Raw genomic sequence first — 19,007 nt, 5'->3', positions numbered from 1 at the left:
TGCCTCCATCATTTGTTCAAGTAGCCAGACATATGTTTCTTCGGTCTCATTTGATACGAGAGCAGTTGCAAAAATAATTGTTTGATTGTGGTGATTAACTCCAGAAAACACAACAAAAGGACACATATACTTGATCTTCCTATATGTCGCATCAAATGCTACAACATCACCAAACAATTTATAATTCAATTTGCTCTCACCATCGCACCAAAAAAGATGTTTCAACCTCCCCTCGTTATCAACTGTGTGTCTAACAAACATCATCTAGTCTTTGGTTCCCAAATCTCTAAGAAACTTTAGTGCAGTGGATGCATCAGCCGATCATTGATGTCGTTGTTTGGAAACTTGATTGTATAGGTCCTTCCTTCTAAAACCTATCTTCCCATATCCCCCGAAGTTGTGTGCAAATGCACCATATACTTGACAAGTCCTAATTCCAACTTTTTTAAAGTTTTGAATTTGGGAAATATCAGCCTCCGTAAACTTTCTATGTCCAGGTAACATAGAACAATATTTCTCTTCAATCAATGTATGGTTGTGTTCATCAGCAAAGAGAGTCGCATACCATCTTTCTGTATGAATATTAACGTGAACACAAAATTTAGACAAACAACCACACCTACTTTGACGTCTTGGTTCACGCTTTGGAGTTGGCGTAGTTCTCTCATTAGCTTCCCTGTAACCCTCATTAGAACAAACAAATGTTTGTTGCAACTTCTCACCCTTTACATTCCTAAGAAGCTTGCTTTTGCAGACAGAGAAACCATTCAATCTTGAATACCAACTATAGAATTGATATGCAGTTTCTAAATTTAAAAAATCATACCTCCCAACATCTTCAATGCTAATATTTTTCATATTCACCTTCAATATATCAGGCATACCATTTATGATAATTGGATCTTCTTCTGGGTTATGTACATCAAATTCTTCATTAGTGTCGTCCAAATTCTCATCTTCATTCCCATTCTCATTACCATCCCCACCATCATCCTCATTCATATTCTCATCCTCAGCTTCATACTCATCATCCCCACTCTCATCCTCATTCATAATCTCATGCTCATCTTCATACTCACCATCCCCAATCTCATCCTCATCCTCATTCATATTCTCATTCACATCTTCTTCAGAAGCATGCTCATGCAGCTCATCTTCAAACTCACTATCCCCATTCTCATATTCATACAAACTACTTTCAGTTCCATTGCTATTGTTACTCAAATGTTGTGTTGAGCCTTGATTGTGGTCATTCATAGACATGATATTGTTAATGTTTTGCTACAAGTAAGACAACATTTTAACAGTTAAAATCAATCCACCATTTAACAAAAATTTGCATATTGTTAGTAAGGGGTGACAACATTTCGAATCAACCAGCAATGTCGATTTAACTCAAATTTGCAAGATCATCACCAGTCATTAATTCTTTTGGATCAGAAATTACTTTCAATAGTGTTGCAAATGCGATCTGAGCACCATGTATGTATTCCTTTAAGATTTGATCTAATTATTTCATATTCATAAACAACTAAGCTCCAGATTAATAATAACACGGCTAACTTTAGGATCTAACACCACTTTGAAAAAGCTGATATAAGTAAAGATCTAAAAACCCCTTTGGATCTAACACAACTAACATCGTTTATCGCAAAGATGGTCGAAGAAAATATACTTACTCAAAACAATGTTTACTACAACAGATTCGCAACGATTTGCACGAACAAGGAAACACGAACCAACAATTTGGATTTTGATTTGTTACTTTGATTTGAAACTTTGATTTAGATTTGGATTTGCACGAACGAGGAAACAGGAAGCAACAATTTGGATTTTTTTCCGGAGAAATATTCTTGGATTTTGATTTTGGTAAAATCTTGGATTATTTTGGTAAAGTTATTGTTAATCGGCGACATAAACTTGCTTTTAAGTTATTGAAAATTGATTTCTTAAAAATACAAATAATTGGAATAAACCGGAAGTAACAAGTAAAACATTAAGTGAAAACCGGAATTCCAGGTCAAAAAAAACCGATCCATGGTGGAACATATTGAAAACTGGTCCATGGAAGAAGCCGTCTAGATAATAATGTCCTTTTGTAACAATCATTCAAAGGATCGGCTCTAAAAAAACAAATAGGATTGAATGTAATTCATTAACTTTTAATCAAATCAAATGGATCTGAATTACCAATATAAATTACTACCTTCATGCTTAAATATAATATTAATTTAGTCAAATTACGAAAATTAAGAAAGTTAATCGTAGCCCTTTCAAAAAAAAGAAAGTTGATGATAGTATTATATTTGTTTGTAATTACTATTGTTTTTACAATTTTATCTTTTAAGTGAGAATATTAATTTACGTTTTTAATATAATGATTTTTTTTGAAGCAGTAGAGTAAATTATGTACAATAAACAAAGGTGCGTTGGTAAAAAAAAATAATTAATGTAGCCCAAAATATCAAAGATGTATTATAAAATGAGAAAGAAAAATTATTTTGTAAAAAAAAAATAATCTCTAAATGGTCATATAATTAAGGATGGGGTATTATAAGATATTGTAGTAATTTATAATATATTGGTTTTTTAGTGATACTTCTTAGTTTTTTTTTTAAACCAAAGATGTCATTTGTGCGCAACAACAAAAATTAATCCCCTCAAGATAACTATTACCTTCGTTCCTTTTTAATTGTCACTTTTTGACATTTTACACAAACCAAAACAATCAATAAATATTAATACTTTTGACACAATAATATATACTTTTACTATAATAGTCTTATTCATTTAATATCTCATTTCATATATTTTTCTCTCCACAATAAATAAGTAAGAGTAATATTGGTAAAACAACATCTAATATTGCTTTGAACTTTGAAAGTGACAGTTAAATTGGAACAAAAATTTTCTTCAAAAGAGACACTTAAAAAGGAATGGAGGGAGTAATATCGATTTAAGGAATTGACCTCTCTCAACGAACATTTTTTCATATGTATCAATCGGTGATCGAATTCTATACTGATGATGGGGATCAAGGTATCTACTTGCATTTCAATTAATCTTACAAAGCTAAGCTTAAAACTAATGTACTCAAAACAGGACCGGACCGACCGGTTTGACTGTGAATCGGACCCGTGTCCGGTTCGATTCGTCATAAAAACCGCACTACGTCGGAACCGGGATACAGACCGGAAAACCGGACAAAACCGGCGGTTTCTCCGGTTCTACAGGTCAGACCGTGTTGTCTTTTTTAAAAAAAAGGAAGAAAAAAACGGCTTCGTTTTGCACGCTTAATGAAGATCTTTGGTTTTTCTTTCTGTTATGTTACACAGTAGCAACACAAACATGAATGAAAGAGGAGATGAGGAAGAAGAGATGAGAAACGGCGCATACTGATGAGAGAGAGAGAGAGAGAGAGAGAGAGAGAGAGAGGAGTCAAGTGTCAACACCCTATATTAATGGATTAGGGTTATTTTCAAGTTTGGGCCTACGATATGATACTACGGCCCTATTACATGACATTTACTTTTCTCACCCTGCTGCCTTCTCGCGCGCCCTGCAAACTTTCCAAAAATGCCCCTAATCCGGACCAGATTGTTAGTTATATCCGGAAAACGAATTTTGGAATCGATGTTTGTTGCTTTTTTGTGTCTTTCTTTGATGTCAAGTGTAACACCCCGTTTTCCCAACGTAAAAATTACATAATTAAAAATCAGAGTAATTCAACTTTAAACGGAATGCTACACTTCTTAAAAATTCATAAAATGAATGAATAACAATTTATTCTTCAAAATCATTTAACATAAGTAATTCAAAACTTCGCAGCGGAAATTAGTTCAACAATAAAAATAATCTTTGGCACGCGGGCCTCATCATAAAAATCTCATAAGTCTTGTTCAACATTTACTCATAAAAATCCATAAGTAATACGTAAGGAATAGAAATAGAAGACATAATCCCATCCTGTTACGTATCAGAGCACCTAAAGACACTGTGAGAGATAGACACCCACGACTGCAGCTAATCTTGATTACCTGCAAGTTACCCATACGAAGAGCAACATTTCCAAGCAGAGGGGTGAGATTTCTCAAACAATAATATTAAACATATAAATCATATAAAGTACATTCAACAACTTAAACATCTTATAATTCATTAATCATATCTAACAACTTAAACTTCCTTAACTAGTGTCATTAATCTTCTTATATTAGTCATATACTTCATCAAATAACCTCAATTATTAATCATAAAACATCATCACATGTCATCAAATAATAGTCACAAACACCTTATCATAAATCACATAACATCTTATCATAAATCACATAACATCTAACATCAATAATAATCATAAGCATCAACATCTAACATCAAATATAATCATAAGCATCATCATGTAATTCACATAAGTATCATTATCAAAACATAGCATTACCGAAAACAACTTCATAATCAAATTCGTAATCAACTTCATATATCAACATAATTATAACTCACGTAACATCTTATCATAAATCATTCGTCTTCATTCATCATAGCACTTCATTTTGACATCTTAACAACTTCGACTCGACTATGCAACTTCTACTTCTCAAATCATCTTAAATCATCTTAGACATCTTCATTATGCATGTGGTACCACCAGGGCATTAAGCCCTCTTCTCTAAGGTCATAAAGGACCTGTCGGGCATTGAGCCCCCATCTCTAAGGTCATAAAGGACCTGTCGGGCATTGAGCCCCCATCTCTGACTATGCAACGACACAACTCTAATGCAACGACATAACTTTCGTACAACTTAGACAACTTCATGAACATCTATGACATCCTAACATCTTGACATCTTGACAACATAACATTTTAACAACTTGATGACTTCATAACGACTCGACGACTTAACAACTCTTATCATCTTAACGTCTTAACATCTTAGCATCTCGACAACATATGGATCACATAAATAATTCATGTCATATCATAATATAACAATATCAAATGATAATAAACAACATCTTAAAACATCATATTCATCAATCATAAACAACTTCATATAACATCGTATTTAAACATCAACAATAATTCACTATGTGTCTTTGTAAAAACATAATAAACTATCCACAACATATTTTCATGTCAAACCAAAACTACCGGAAAGATATCACAAATATCAACAACTTTCATGTTTACAACAAAGATCAATTCAAAACAGAAACATATGAACAAAACGCAAAAACATGAAACAGAGAATGATGTCACCGTACAATTTCGCTAAGACCTCCCTATAGTATTTTCATCATAACGCAAAGACCAAACATCATTTTCACGTCAAACCAAAGCCACTAGAAATCTAACAAAATTATCTAAAACTTTTATGTTTACATCTAAGACCAATTCTGTACCGATCAATACCAGTTTTCATTTTAAATTCGGAAAAGTTGTGCTGAAAGTCCATAAAAATTCACTGTGACCTACGTGCAGTAATTTGACCATAACTCAAGTTCTATAAATCGTTTTGACGTGAGACCAACGACATTAGAAAGCTAACATCCATACCTACAACTTTCGTGTTTACACCTAAGACCAATTCCGCACCGATCAATACCAGTTTTAATATCAAAATTCGGGCAGAATGCAGATTTTCTTCAAGTTTCACCTAATCTCATGGTGCTAACCTCAAAACTACTTCCAATAATCATCATATGGATTATCTAAGGTCTGTACACAATTTCTACATCAATTCAACAAGTTTTCATCATCCAATCATCAAATCTCTCTCAAAATCCTAATTCTCAAATTCTCACAAACTCTCCCCAACTTGTTAGATGTAATCTAATGATTTAACAACTTAATATTAATGCAAGATAGTCTCACCCTCACCTTAGATTAATTCCTGAATCAGCAGCAACGTTCTTCTTTTCTAAGGTATTCTCCTCTTCTCTTGACTTTTCTCTTCTCTTCTCTTCTTTCTTGTTCTCCTCTTTTCCAAAAAGCGGTTTAAGGTAAACTCTTTCCAACCTAAGCTTCTCTATTTATAATACTAAAATATTCTTCCCAAATCTATTTAGGCCCAACAACTTATTCTTCTTTCTATTCTAACCCCCAAAATCCACTCACACTAATAATCCTCATATTCTAATAAATAATATTTCTCTACTAAATATATAATAATACACCAAATAACAAATATATATCTATAACAATTAACAAATATATTATGCTAGTAAATACCAACATATAACATAACAAAATATCACTCAACAAAATATATTAACTAAATTATAAAAAGACATCTAATCTCAACAACTCATATATACATCATATAAATATATAAATATATTCTAAAACTAATTAAAATAATTAAATAAAAAGGAGGGCGTTACATCAAGGGTTTCCGTTGACCGTTATATGAACCCCACACACGCTGCAATGCAATTGCAGGGTTCATATGAACGGTCAACAATGACCATGACACCACCGACACCCCTAAAAAACTAAAAACATTTGAAGAAAATGGAAGAAAAGAGGTGAAGTGAAGAATGAAGGTATTTGTTGAAGATGGAAGCCTATTTATAGCCTAAAACAAGTCCTAGGTCATTATTACAGTCAACGAAAACGTGTTAGTGGTTGTAACCGTTCAAACCTACATTAATGACTCTTTTCAAAAGAATTCAATGCTTAAGCGTTTTGGATTATACAATCCGGAACTTCCTTAACCCTACAAGAAGAGCCAACTTTTCCCTCATTCACCAGTATCGTATTAATCCGGAAAATATATTCCGGAATACAAAGGTTCATTCCGGATTGTATTTTCCGGACTACATCAGTGTCATGGCCGGTGGTCTGTACCACATGTTTTTGTCGGTGGTCAAGTCAAAAAACGTGTTTTGCCACGTTTTTTGACTACATTTATGACCTCCTAACTGTTTTTGACCCCCTCCCTATAAATAGCCTTCTAAACCCCACCATTTCTCACACCATCCTCTCCCACCCTCTCCTCATCTTCTTCCTTCTACAACCATGGTTTTCCATCATTGGCCTTTCATAGATAAGGGTCTCGTTGAAAACTTTCAGGTTTGTATGAACAGTCAATGAGGATGGAACCGCGCAGCAAAGAAGCGTGGTTCATCTGGATGTCATGTGGGTCAGTGTGGTTCTTAGCTTGGCCTGTCTGGACGTAAGTTTGAGAACCCCCTACCTCCCTCAGGGGCATTGGTTTCTTCTTCCTGCCCACCTCTTCCCTCCTCCTCCGGTTGCCTTCCAATAGGGAAACTACTGCAATGTCCTATCACATAGCAGTGGTTAGGCTTTTAGGAGATTAGAATTAGGCTCTTAGGATATTAGAAATAGATTTAGGATCTTATGTAATAAGCTTAAAAAGCTTGAAAATTATTGTAATGTATTGTTCATATATTAATAAAATGAGTTGTTTTTATGTTTGTGTCTTTTTTATTTATGTTTTTTTACTTTATTTGCATTTTATTTTACGAATTTTAAAGCTTAAAATTGTAAAAGTTCGGGAAGAAAACAATTTCGGATTGTAAAATCCGGATACATCTGCAAAATTCTAACAATCGATTCCGGAAAACGAAATCCGGACCAGGGGTAAAAATGGAAAAAAAAATAGGGCGCGCTAGGAAAGACATAGGGTGGGAAAAGTAAATCTCTTTTTTTTTTTTGAAGGATAAATCTCTTATTTTTTATGCTTCAGCTTAGTGTTTTTTTTTTTCAAGGATATATAGAAACTAGATAATTATACTTATTAATTCATATATAATTTAATTTTTAATAAGTACATTTTTATATATTTGCCATTATCATTTTCAATTTTATAAGATTTCTTAAATTTGAGTTAAATTTAATTTTTAATAGTGCAAAAAATGAAAATTACTTTTTTATTATTTTATATTTTCTTATTATAAAAATAAAAAATATGTATTTTCCTCTTACCGGTTGAACCCCGGTCGAACTCCGGTCCGACCTTTGAACCTTGAACCCATGAACATACCGGTTCTTTGTCCGGTCCGGTTTTGATTACCTTTGCTTAAAACACAGAGACTAAACACGATGCAGACCTGCAAGTTCAAAATACCACCTTTGAAAAACGTGCAGACTTTTTTTTAGTCAAATAGTTTGGTGGTTATAATTTCACCTCTTTTTATGTGAATAAATTAAAAATATGGGATTTAAACCTCGACTCATACATATAAAATGTTATATCATCGTCAACTCAATTTAGCTCAAATTAGGGGAAAAACACACTCTATCCTTTTTTTTTTCTCTCACTCTTGTAATTTTTCTTTTTTATACAATTACTAATATGATAATATAAGTCAAGTGTTCATATATCATGTGCCCCTAAAAAAAAAAATCATGTGTATCATATCTTTAGACATAAAATACAAGTATTTCCTTTGAATTCAATGTCTTTTTATATATTTTTTTTAGAGCAATGTCTTATTATATGGCAAACTTTGAATTAATTGTTGCTGTCAAAAATCTTTGAATGCATTGCTATTATTGATTGATTATTGACACGTTAATTCATGATTTGTGAGTCATCATATATACTTAAACTTTTCTTCAAAAAAAAATATATACTTAAACTTATCTTTGTAGACTTTTACGGTCTATCCCCAACCGTATACGTATACCCCCATTTAACAAAAATATTGTATTGATGATTTTTATGATATTTTAAGAATCAAACAAAAATTGGTCAATTAATGATTTGAATTATGAATCAAACTGGGATACTGTTCAGGAAATTTGATCTTGAATTATCTTTATCAATAATTTGAGTTCAACTACCTAATAATATGTTACGCCTACAAGACAAATAGACAGACTATTGGGTGAGAATTAAAAAATATTAATTCATATAATTTTTTTCATAGAATTGTATCTTATATATGATTTTTTTTTTCTTTCTTTAAGGGGGTATATTGAGGGACTTGGAGTGTTTTGGAAGGCAATCTCACTGGAAGTCTAGAATATTAAAAAATCCCTTAAAACTCGGAAAATATAAATCAAATAAAAGGAACATGACAAGAATTTATAGCATGCCCCATCTTCTTCTAGAATCAATGCGTAAAAGGAGGGGTACAAATGGAGAGGATCTTTACCTGAATCTAACCATGTGTTTTGCAAAATCAACCTAATGTTGACTCGTTTTTGGGTAATAAAAAAGTTTTGTTTACATTATGACAAATATGGTGTTTTTATTTAGAGAGAAACTAACTCAATTTGTATAGAGCAGTAAAATCTCATGAAATGATCTTTACATTATACAATCTATATACTTTCTCCGATCAATGTTATAAGTAAATATTTCTTTTTTAATTCATTAAATAATTAATAATTACTCAAATTTAACTTATCTATCCAACCCACTCTGAATTAACTATGTTTTTTTTTTATCTTATATAAATCTAACGGTTATCCGTAAAGGCTAACTCAACTGATAATGTCAAAATTGTTAGGTTGAACACATTTACTCGGGAACGTTCGAACCCATAATTTTGCTGTGAGTAAAAGTTTCAGTGATACCTTTTTTTTAGCAAAGAGTAGGAGTTTCAGTGGTACTTATCATTTTCTCTACGGACAAAATAGAATAAACCTAAGGGTTAGAGAAAAAAATGAATTGGTTAGACTTCGTTGGATAAGACCAGCTACTTATAGTAAAAGAGATGTGGCTAATTTAACAAATGATTCAACGCAAATCGTTAATCAGATTTGGAGGCATATGCATTCTTTTTTTTTTTTTTTGAAAGAGAGGCATATGCATTCTTTGTTGTCTAATTCGATTCTTATGATAATTAAGCTATGGCGGTATTCTTGCTAAAGCATGTATGCATACAAGAAAAAACTAAATACACGGCGTGGATATCGTTAGCAGCATGCCGCACGATTTGGGAAATTCAGATTAAGATATTTAGTCAATGTAATTTTATTTTATTTTTTGGCCGGGGTTCGAACCCCGGACCTTGCATATTTTATGTATTTTCCATATCAACTAAACTAAGCTCACGAGGACAATCAATCAAATACAATTAATATTAGGTGAATACCGTTCGATTTGGCATGTATCATTCATCTATTTATTCAATGTCATATTATATCAATCAATTTTTTATGTTAAAATATATTAATATGTTAAACAAATTTTGTATACGGAATACTAGTATAATAGTATTCAACTAAATTCTAAGAACATCCATAATAGTAATACACTAATAATATAGATTTCTTAAATAGACCTCACGTGTTTACATAACTTATTTATAATTTTTTTATGAAAGTACATATTAAGGACTCAATGACTTCAATGACAATGCACTTAAAATAAGATAAATAATCTATTTTCATATTGTCTAATATTGTATCCTTTTTATTGAGGTTTTGCATGTTTTAATTATATTTAACTATTTTAAATTCATAATTTAAATAATATTAAAAAAATTACAAAGTAATAAATAAAATAGTTTAAATGAATGAAAAAAATTGATAGAATGAAAGTCAACCCAAATAAATATATCATTTTATTATAGATCATAAGAAATACGTGAATACTCAAAAGTATCCTTCACACAAAATTTGTATTATAAAAATAAACGGTTTATTAAAGAATAACGTGTGTGTGTATTTTTTGACAACGTGTATGTGTGTATGTATAGTGTAGATATTGTCAGGATTATGTAAAAAAATATATATTAAGATCATGAGTAAACAAATTTAAATAACAAATTTGACTTAAATTAAAATACACGTCTTTTTCATAAAATAAAATAAAAACGCAAAACAAGTCTTAATTATTGCTTAAGCACCCCGAGCTTTGGCCTCAGATCCATGGTGGAGATAAAGTTCACAATCTTTTGCCATCTTAGAGAGCATTTCATTAGAAGAACCAAACACAGACAAAGCTTTTTCTCCACTTACCTTATACTCCTTAACTTTAACTCTCATAGTTACACCTTCTTCATCCACCATCACTTTTCTAATCACCTCCGCTATCTTTTCCCTACAAACAACACCACCATCCGCCACCGTCGTCGTCGCTTTCACCGCCACACCAAGCTCCTCCGATAACATAGTTGCATTCATCTTCTGCTCCGCATAAAGCGGCCATGCAACCATTGGAACACCGTTAAGAATACTCTCCAACACAGAATTCCAACCACAGTGTGTCACAAAACCACCCGTTGAAGGATGTTTCAATATCTCAGCTTGTGGGGACCACATGGGAACACAAAGCCCTACCTCTTTTGTCCTATTCAAAAACCCCTCTGGCAAGTAATCCACCACAGTTGTTCCATCTGCACCCGCAACGTTGAAAAAGGTTGCAGATGCACTGTCCTTTGTGGGCCGCCGCACCACCCAAATAAACCGTTGCTGACTCAGCTCCAAACCATAAGCCAACTCCCTCATCTGACCTTCCGACATGGTCCCACCACTTCCAAATGACAAATATATCACCGACTCAGCCGGTTGTCGGTCAAGCCAACTCAAAATTAAATTTTCACTCTCACCATCCTTCTCCGGTTCATCAGTTCTTACTAGCGGTCCAATCGGATAAACCGGTCCTTTCACAAACTTTCCAAAAACCCCATTTTCAATAACCGCCTTAGTAGCTGTTGGCTCCAGATCTTGCCACGTGTTCACCAAAATCCCATCAACGGTTAATATTTCCCTTGTGACTTCAACGTAACTTTTATGAATAGGTCCCCAAGGTGCAACAAATGTTTCAAGGGTATCCTCAAATCGAACCGATTCACAACCAAGAATCGAAAGCGGTTCATGATTCTTAGCATGGCGTGAAAAAGCTTCATCTGTGATGAAAGGAAGGTATAAGTTAACAGCAGTGAACCAAGCATTGGTTGCAAAGAAAACGTAACTCGACATGTGCAACTCACGTGCCATGGGAAAAGCTGCAGTACCAAAGATATCCACGATAAGAACAGATGGAGGATTCTTCATGGATTGGATTTGAGAGCGAATAAAAGGAAGAGATTCAACCATGATTAGAACAATTTGTAATCCTAAGGATGGATTGTTTGGGTCAAGTTTGTCAGAGACATCGACCGGAGGTGTTACAATGATGTCAAGGCTATTAGGGTTTGATACTTGTTGAAGTATATGTGATTTTGTTGTGTCTGAATCTGAGGTGGCGGTTGTGACGACGAAGATGGTTACATCGAAATTATGGTGGGTGGTAAGCCGTTTGCCTAATTCAATGGTGGGAATTAGGTGTCCCATGCCAGGACTGGCTAGAAGGACTGCATGAGTTTTTTGGGACACCATGGTTACAAGTTGTTGATTTCTCTTGTAAAGTGTGAGCTTAATTTCTTATTGATTGTGTTGATTCATGAAGATGATGAAGAGATATTTATGGACATTGGGAAACGGTGTAATAATGTTCGGCCTATATTTTAATCTTTTCCCTGCACATAGAAATTTCATTTATTATTTTTAAAATATACCTTGTGTTTAATTTTATTTTTTTTAAATATACCTTGTGTACCTTGTGTGGTGTAAACAATGCAATGTATCGCATTAAATGATATTTGATTCATTGAAAATTAACAAATGTTTGGTTTGACAAATTGAAAATTAATAAATGTTTTTTTAAAAAAGTTGTCTCCCATCACCAAAAATATGGACCAATATTTAAAGTTTGTTGAAATAATATTACTTCTTTCATCTTAAAAGGGTTGTTTAAGGTTTCTATACACAAATTAAAAAATGTAAAAATGTTGTCAAAAAACATAGTTACTCTTATTAAACTACCCTTAATAACTTTAGAAATAGTGTACACAATATTAAATTACTCCATCCGTCCTTTAATGTAACCACCCATTTGATTTTATTTTTGTCCTTAAATGTAACCCCTTTTCAAATTACTAGATGCATTTATTACTTTTTTCCTAAACATACCCCTAATTAATACTACTAACTTGTCTTGAAATATGAATAGTCAAATTTAATACACATACAAACAAAGGACAATTTGGTAATATTAATACACAAAACAGACACATTAATTATACTGACAACTTTTCTTAAGAAATGTGAAAAATGCAAAGGGGGTTACATTAAGGGACGGAGGGAGTAGATGATATAATTGAAAAAGTTTATATTAAAAAATGAACATGACAATTATTTTAAAACATTTTTTCTTTTTGCTAAAGTGGCACTGTCATGAAACGGAGTTAGTAAATTTTAAAAATACCACCAAAAAATATGTGTTAAAACATTAAATAGAAGACAATGTGAATATAACTCAGTTGGTATGTATGCAACGACACCATTCAAACCTCAAATTTCCTGCTTGTTTACTCTAAGTTTAAGAGATACATTTCTAACCCAAAATTCTCCACTTTAATCCTTGACTTGTTAGAGATATACTATATATTTTTTTTCATTTAGTGAAATAGACATACGATACTTAATTCTCGTGTAATTTTGAATAAACGAAACTCTTTCCCCTACAATCTCCGTGTTATTTTAACTATTGCTATATAGTTTTGTGAAGAAAAAAAAAACTATTGTTTTTTTTAAGGAAAAAATGACAAATTTATTTTTTGAAGAAAAAAATGACAAATTTATTGAAATACTCTTATTAAATATAGTTAGTGAAGCAGTTGAATAAAGTGAAATTCACTATAAATGTATAGTAACGAAAAAACACAATAAATATTGTATTAGTATTTTAAAGTGACAATTAATTTGATAAAATAATGTAAAAGTAAAATTAAACGGAGGAAATCATTTTTTTTTATCATAGATGTTTTAGATGTTTACTAAGAGATAAAAAGAAAATATCGCAAACAAAAAGGGCACATCAATGTTGACCTTTATATCGTGTGTGTGTGTATGTTACTCCATCCGTTTTAAAATAAGTGTCGTTCTAGGTGTTGGCACACAGATTAAGAAATAGAATGAAATAATCATTATATATAACACTTTTACTAAATTGCCCTTTACTTTATAAGAAAAAGACAAATTTAAAGTTGCATTGGAAATTGTGTGATAGAAAAGTTAGAGTATTTATTGAGGGTAAAGTTGAAAGAAAAAAAATTAAAGTTGTATTGGTAATGTAAAGTGACCTTCATTTTGAAACAAATATTTTTTGCTAAAACAACACTCATTTTAAAATGGAGGGAGTACATTTTAGTCAACCTACAGATATAGTTCTCGAATTTGATGGGCAGTACTTCGGTCGGTGCCATTATTAATGGCACGGTGACATTGGATCTTTTTAAAGCTGTTATTTAAAAAAGCGATTTTAAAAAGTTTTTGTCTTTTATGAAAAATTAATACTTTTATTTTTATTTTCATTTTTATCCCTTAGGATTGTATTACTGGCTCTGATACCAGGTTTGCGGCAGAATTGCCAGCGGAATTTTCTCGAACTTGTTCTAACATTTGTTCGATTTTGTTTAGACCTTGAAATGGTTTTAAGAGTGTTTTAGCTCTTTCTTGTTGTATACTTGTAAGATTTTCTAAATCTTCTATTTCTTTTAGTAAATCATCAATATATTCTATATGATAGAGTACTAGATCTTGAGCATGGAAAATAATTTGCCTTAGCACAATTCTGTCATTATAGAATTTTATCTCAAAAACTATGTTTTCTAGTCTCTTTTTAAAGAGTTTTAATTCTGTTTTCAGATTTAGTCCGGGCATTATTAATTAGACACGGAGTTATTAATGGAATTTTCTTCAGCCTTTTTCAAAAGGTTTTCTAAGTAAATTAATTTTTGAGCAGGCCATAATAAGGTTTCAGCTCTTTCCCTTTGTTGGGTAGAAACATTTTCTGTTTCTTCCAATTCTCTTAATATTTCTTCCACATCTGAAATTTGTAGAATTATTAAATCACGGATTCCCCAAAGCGTATTCTTCATTTCTATACTTAGAAAGTTTTTTTCTATTTCATCAGCTAAATTTTTTAGCTTTATTTTGAATAAACTTAATTCGTTTTTTATTGTTATTCCAGGCATTATAGCTTTTTATTGATTTTGAAAAGTTCAGTTTTTATTTCCGATAAAGTTTTATCAAACTTTTTACTATCCAGTGAAGTTCTTGGTGGTAAAAACCTTACTTCACTAGCACTTTCCTCTTGTTCTAAAAGAGGTGTCCTTTCTATTGTCATAATAGATTTTGATCTTTTTAATGGTTTTAGAATTGGTGATTCTAATTTTATTAATGGTGCAAATAGTTCATCTATTTGTATCTTTTCTTTTCCACTAAATTCTATGCTATAATGAGAGTTACTTAGTGCATAGTTCATCTTATAACTTATACTAAAAGGATGATTTCCTGGTCTCATGAGATTTTGATCTTTGAGTTTATAATGAATTACTAAAGATCTATTCAGATCTATATCATTTAGGCTCAATCCTATTTGTAAATTTATGTTGAATTTTATTTTTCCACATTTTAAATTTCCTTCACCTTTGGTTATTAATGAATGTTTGCTATTCATTCTAGCATCTTCTATAAGAAGTTCTAGTTCTGAGTTTATTCCTTTCATAAAAGTACTTTTTATGATTATTTGGATAGTTGATATATGAATATATCTTATCTTCTTTCTTTTTTCTAGCGATACGTTTTTTAATCTTTCGCTTATTTGTTGTTCATCAATCATGGATATTACAACAGATTCATCTGTAGATTCCATTGGTATGAGTACTTCTCCTACCATCATTCCATATTTCAGAATATTTTCTCTGGATAATTTTTCTTTTATTAAAGAAAAAATTCTTTTTTGTTTGAAATTTTCTTCAGGTTTTAAGGTAAAATCTACCTTTTCTATATGATCTACTAATACATCTGCTATAAAACCAGACGAATCTTCTTTTATCATACTAAATTCCATTATAAAATACTAAAAATTGTAAAATATATTTAAAACCATACCTGATTTTGACTAGGGTCTTTGATGCTTCTGATCTTTCGATCTTTTGAACTTTTGAAATAATCTTTCGATTATTAATATTGGAAATTTTAAAATCTTTCGATTTTGTTGTGACAACCTCAAATCTTGCAAAGTCCTTTCCCAACAACGTTTCTCATAAACTAAATGGTACTTACTTCATTGATTTAAGTTGTGCATACAAATGAGCATCAAGGCTCTTATTTATAGGAGGAAGAGACTACATGGTAGCTTACATGTCTCTTTCCATCCAGCTCAAAAGTAAAGACACTAAAACACGTAAAGAGAAAAAAAGATGCATTATCACCTAATGTGATAAGATTTCCTATCTTTAGTGGATCCCATCTGACTCAGATGATAAGATTCCACTATTACAACTTTATTTCTACGGTCATTTACATGACACGTGTTTAGGCCTTATCTTTTGCCTTATCTTCAAGTGTTGAGACTGTCGGTATTTTGTCTTCTTCTGCCGACACTTTGTCTTTTGCACACCATTTACAGATATGCCCTTTGTATTTTGAGAAGTATTGACAACACTCCCATTGTACTTCCTCTGGAATTCGGTAAAGACCATTTTCGAATCCTGAGAATAAGTCTTCAAAATGAAGTGTTTGTTTAAGGTGAAACCTTCTTCTTTGAATCACAGATCATAAAACAAAAATCTGAGACATATAAAACCTTGTAATTAATAATGGATGATCCATATTTAATCAGGTAATCGTAAAAACGCTTCATTTGTTGAATGAATGAATCTATTGTCCATCCAACACTTGTTGCATTTGGTTCCAGATAGGTTTTGTTTGAAATGCCTATCTTTATGACTATTCTTGGTCTTACAGTCATCTGGTTGTTTTCTTCTTCAAACCATGGATATGTTTGTTCGAATTGAAGATATATTTCTTTTCCTTTAGCAAGAAAATCATTAAATCTTTTTGCTGTATCACCAATCTCTTTTGGAAGATCGGCTAGTTCTTGAAATCTATGACCTTCTTTTTCTTCAAGGTATACAGTCTTGAGCATTCCATAGTCATAGAATTCTTTGAGCAATTCCTTGGATATACCTGGAACTGTATTAGCTTTTACCCCGTAATTAGTGTTGACCGGGTAAAAACATTCAAGTGCTAGTTCTTCTTTGAAGTTTGCTAGCCATCTCCATTTTCCCATGAAGTCATCAAGGGTTTTTGGCTTATTTTTCTCTTTTTGGAGATTTATAATAGATCCTACTGAGATCTTCTTTTTTGTTTCCATCTTTGATGGTTGACCAATGTCTTTGGCGATGGTCATTTCTCTGTAGGAAGCCGTGTAAGCTTCTTTTGCTTCTTCCAGGGTTGGATAAGCTTTATGCCTGACATTTTTGCCATTGATATGAAGACTCGCAATAGCCCAATTGCTGTAGATGCCCTTCATTGGACCATCAAAGATGACATACACCTTTTTCTATAGTTGTCCGTTGATTGGATTGACGACAACGTTTGGTTGGTCTAGACCATTTTTTGGCTCTTCATTTTCTTCTTCGGCTTTGTCAGCCCATGACTTTTTTGTGTCTTCTTCTAGCATGGATTCTGCTGCTGAAGATGTTGATGAAAAACTTTGTTGTTCATTCATGGTCTTTTTTGTATTTTCTGCTGTTGTTGGAAGTTCGACATTTATGATTTTAGTTAAACTTTCGATCATTTTAACCATCTCCCCCCTTTCTGAAGAGAGCTGTTTCAGCTTTTGGCTATGGATTTCAATTTGTTCATCTTTTTGCTTTAACCTGTTTTGGAGAACCTTTAAAGTTTGCTCTATTCTCTTGTCAATGTATCTGCAAAACAATTATTTTCTGATTTTATTAGTTGAATATAAGGATAGAATTGTTGGATGCGCATTTGTCATCGAACAAGTCTTCCCTGTTTATGATCAACTTTTAGATTGTAACGCCAAAATCCGCTAACATAAGTTGAATCAGTTTGTAATAAAAATTTTGATGGAATTAAATCCATTTTCCATTTTTCTAAAACTTTTAAACAAGAAAGAGTTTCTTTCTCGTTGATATGATATCTTGTTTCAGCTTCCTTAAAAGAACCTGAAATATACTTGCACAAGACAAGTTCATTATCCTTAATTCGGATGTTATTGCTTGAATAATCAAGTCTTGTATCAGTCGAAACTGATTTTATATCTGATCGCCCATTAGGGATATCTGATTTTAATTGTGGGGTTGCGCCCACAATGGTATAGGATTGTTGTGGGGTTTCATCCTCAACATATCCACTGAGATTTAATCCCAGTTTTTGTTTACCATTAGGTAGAGCTCTCATGACTCCGCCCCAAGTAAACTGATCTGCATCAACATTTACAACCAAAAAATCATTTTCTGTCGGGTTGTATATTTGTAGTAAAACTTTTAGTTTTTCTTTTAAAGATTTTACAGCCTCAGTATCTTTTTGTGTCCATGACCATGGCACTTTTTCAGATATCTTCTTCTGTAAAAAATTTCTGTTATTTGCTAATCCTTGGAGAAATCCTTCATTAGCAACGTAGTTTAAACATCCCAAAAATCTTTGTATTTGTTTTCTATCCACTAACTGATCAGGAAAAAGTAAAATTTTTTCTTGAACGTGTGGTGATAAATCGAGTTTTCCTCCTTCTCTTAAAATAAGACCAAGGAATTTGATTTCTTGTTTTAAAAGTGTTGACTTCTTTCTAGATAGAACAATACCTCTATCTTTTATCCTGTTTAAAACAGTTGTAACATCTTTGACATGTTGTTCTTTACTTCCTTTAGTAAAAATTAGAATGTCATCGATATATACAAAACAAATATGGTCAAGACCTTTTACAATATTGTCCATAAATCTTTGATATATTGATGGTGCTTGTTTTAAACCAAATGGTAAAACATTCCATTCAAAATGTCCTTCTGGACACCTGAAAGCTGTTAAGGGTTTAGTTTCTTCTGAAAGCCTTAACTGCCAATATCCAGATTTTGCATCTAGAGATGAAAACCAATTACATCCTTTTATTTTTTCAAAAATGTAATCTTTTCTTGGTAACTTATAAGAATAAATAATGGTTGCTTCATTAAGT

General features: G+C 32.0%; 1 protein-coding gene across 1 annotated transcript; it reads right to left on the bottom strand.

The window, feature by feature from the left end:
* Window positions 1-10,694: 10,694 nt before the first annotated feature.
* On the bottom strand, window positions 10,695-12,360 carry LOC146919933 (UDP-glycosyltransferase 72E1-like). The gene has a single exon (XM_085713320.1). It carries the CDS (start codon window positions 12,299-12,301, stop codon window positions 10,820-10,822), a length of 1,482 nt encoding a protein of 493 aa, XP_085569446.1. The 5' UTR covers window positions 12,302-12,360; the 3' UTR covers window positions 10,695-10,819.
* Window positions 12,361-19,007: the final 6,647 nt, after the last annotated feature.

The sequence above is a fragment of the Medicago sativa genome, chromosome 5 (genome assembly GCF_051527215.1).
Source record: "Medicago sativa cultivar Bolivia chromosome 5, Bolivia_mono, whole genome shotgun sequence".
In the NCBI taxonomy this organism is placed as follows: domain Eukaryota; kingdom Viridiplantae; phylum Streptophyta; class Magnoliopsida; order Fabales; family Fabaceae; genus Medicago; species Medicago sativa.
Note: the sequence above shows the minus strand (reverse complement) of the source record. Positions and strands in the feature narration are given on the sequence as shown.

Bases quoted from the DNA above. Each gene is read 5' to 3' on its own strand.
- LOC146919933 (XM_085713320.1), bottom strand. From the start codon at position 12,301: ATGGTGTCCCAAAAAACTCATGCAGTCCTTCTAGCCAGTCCTGGCATG.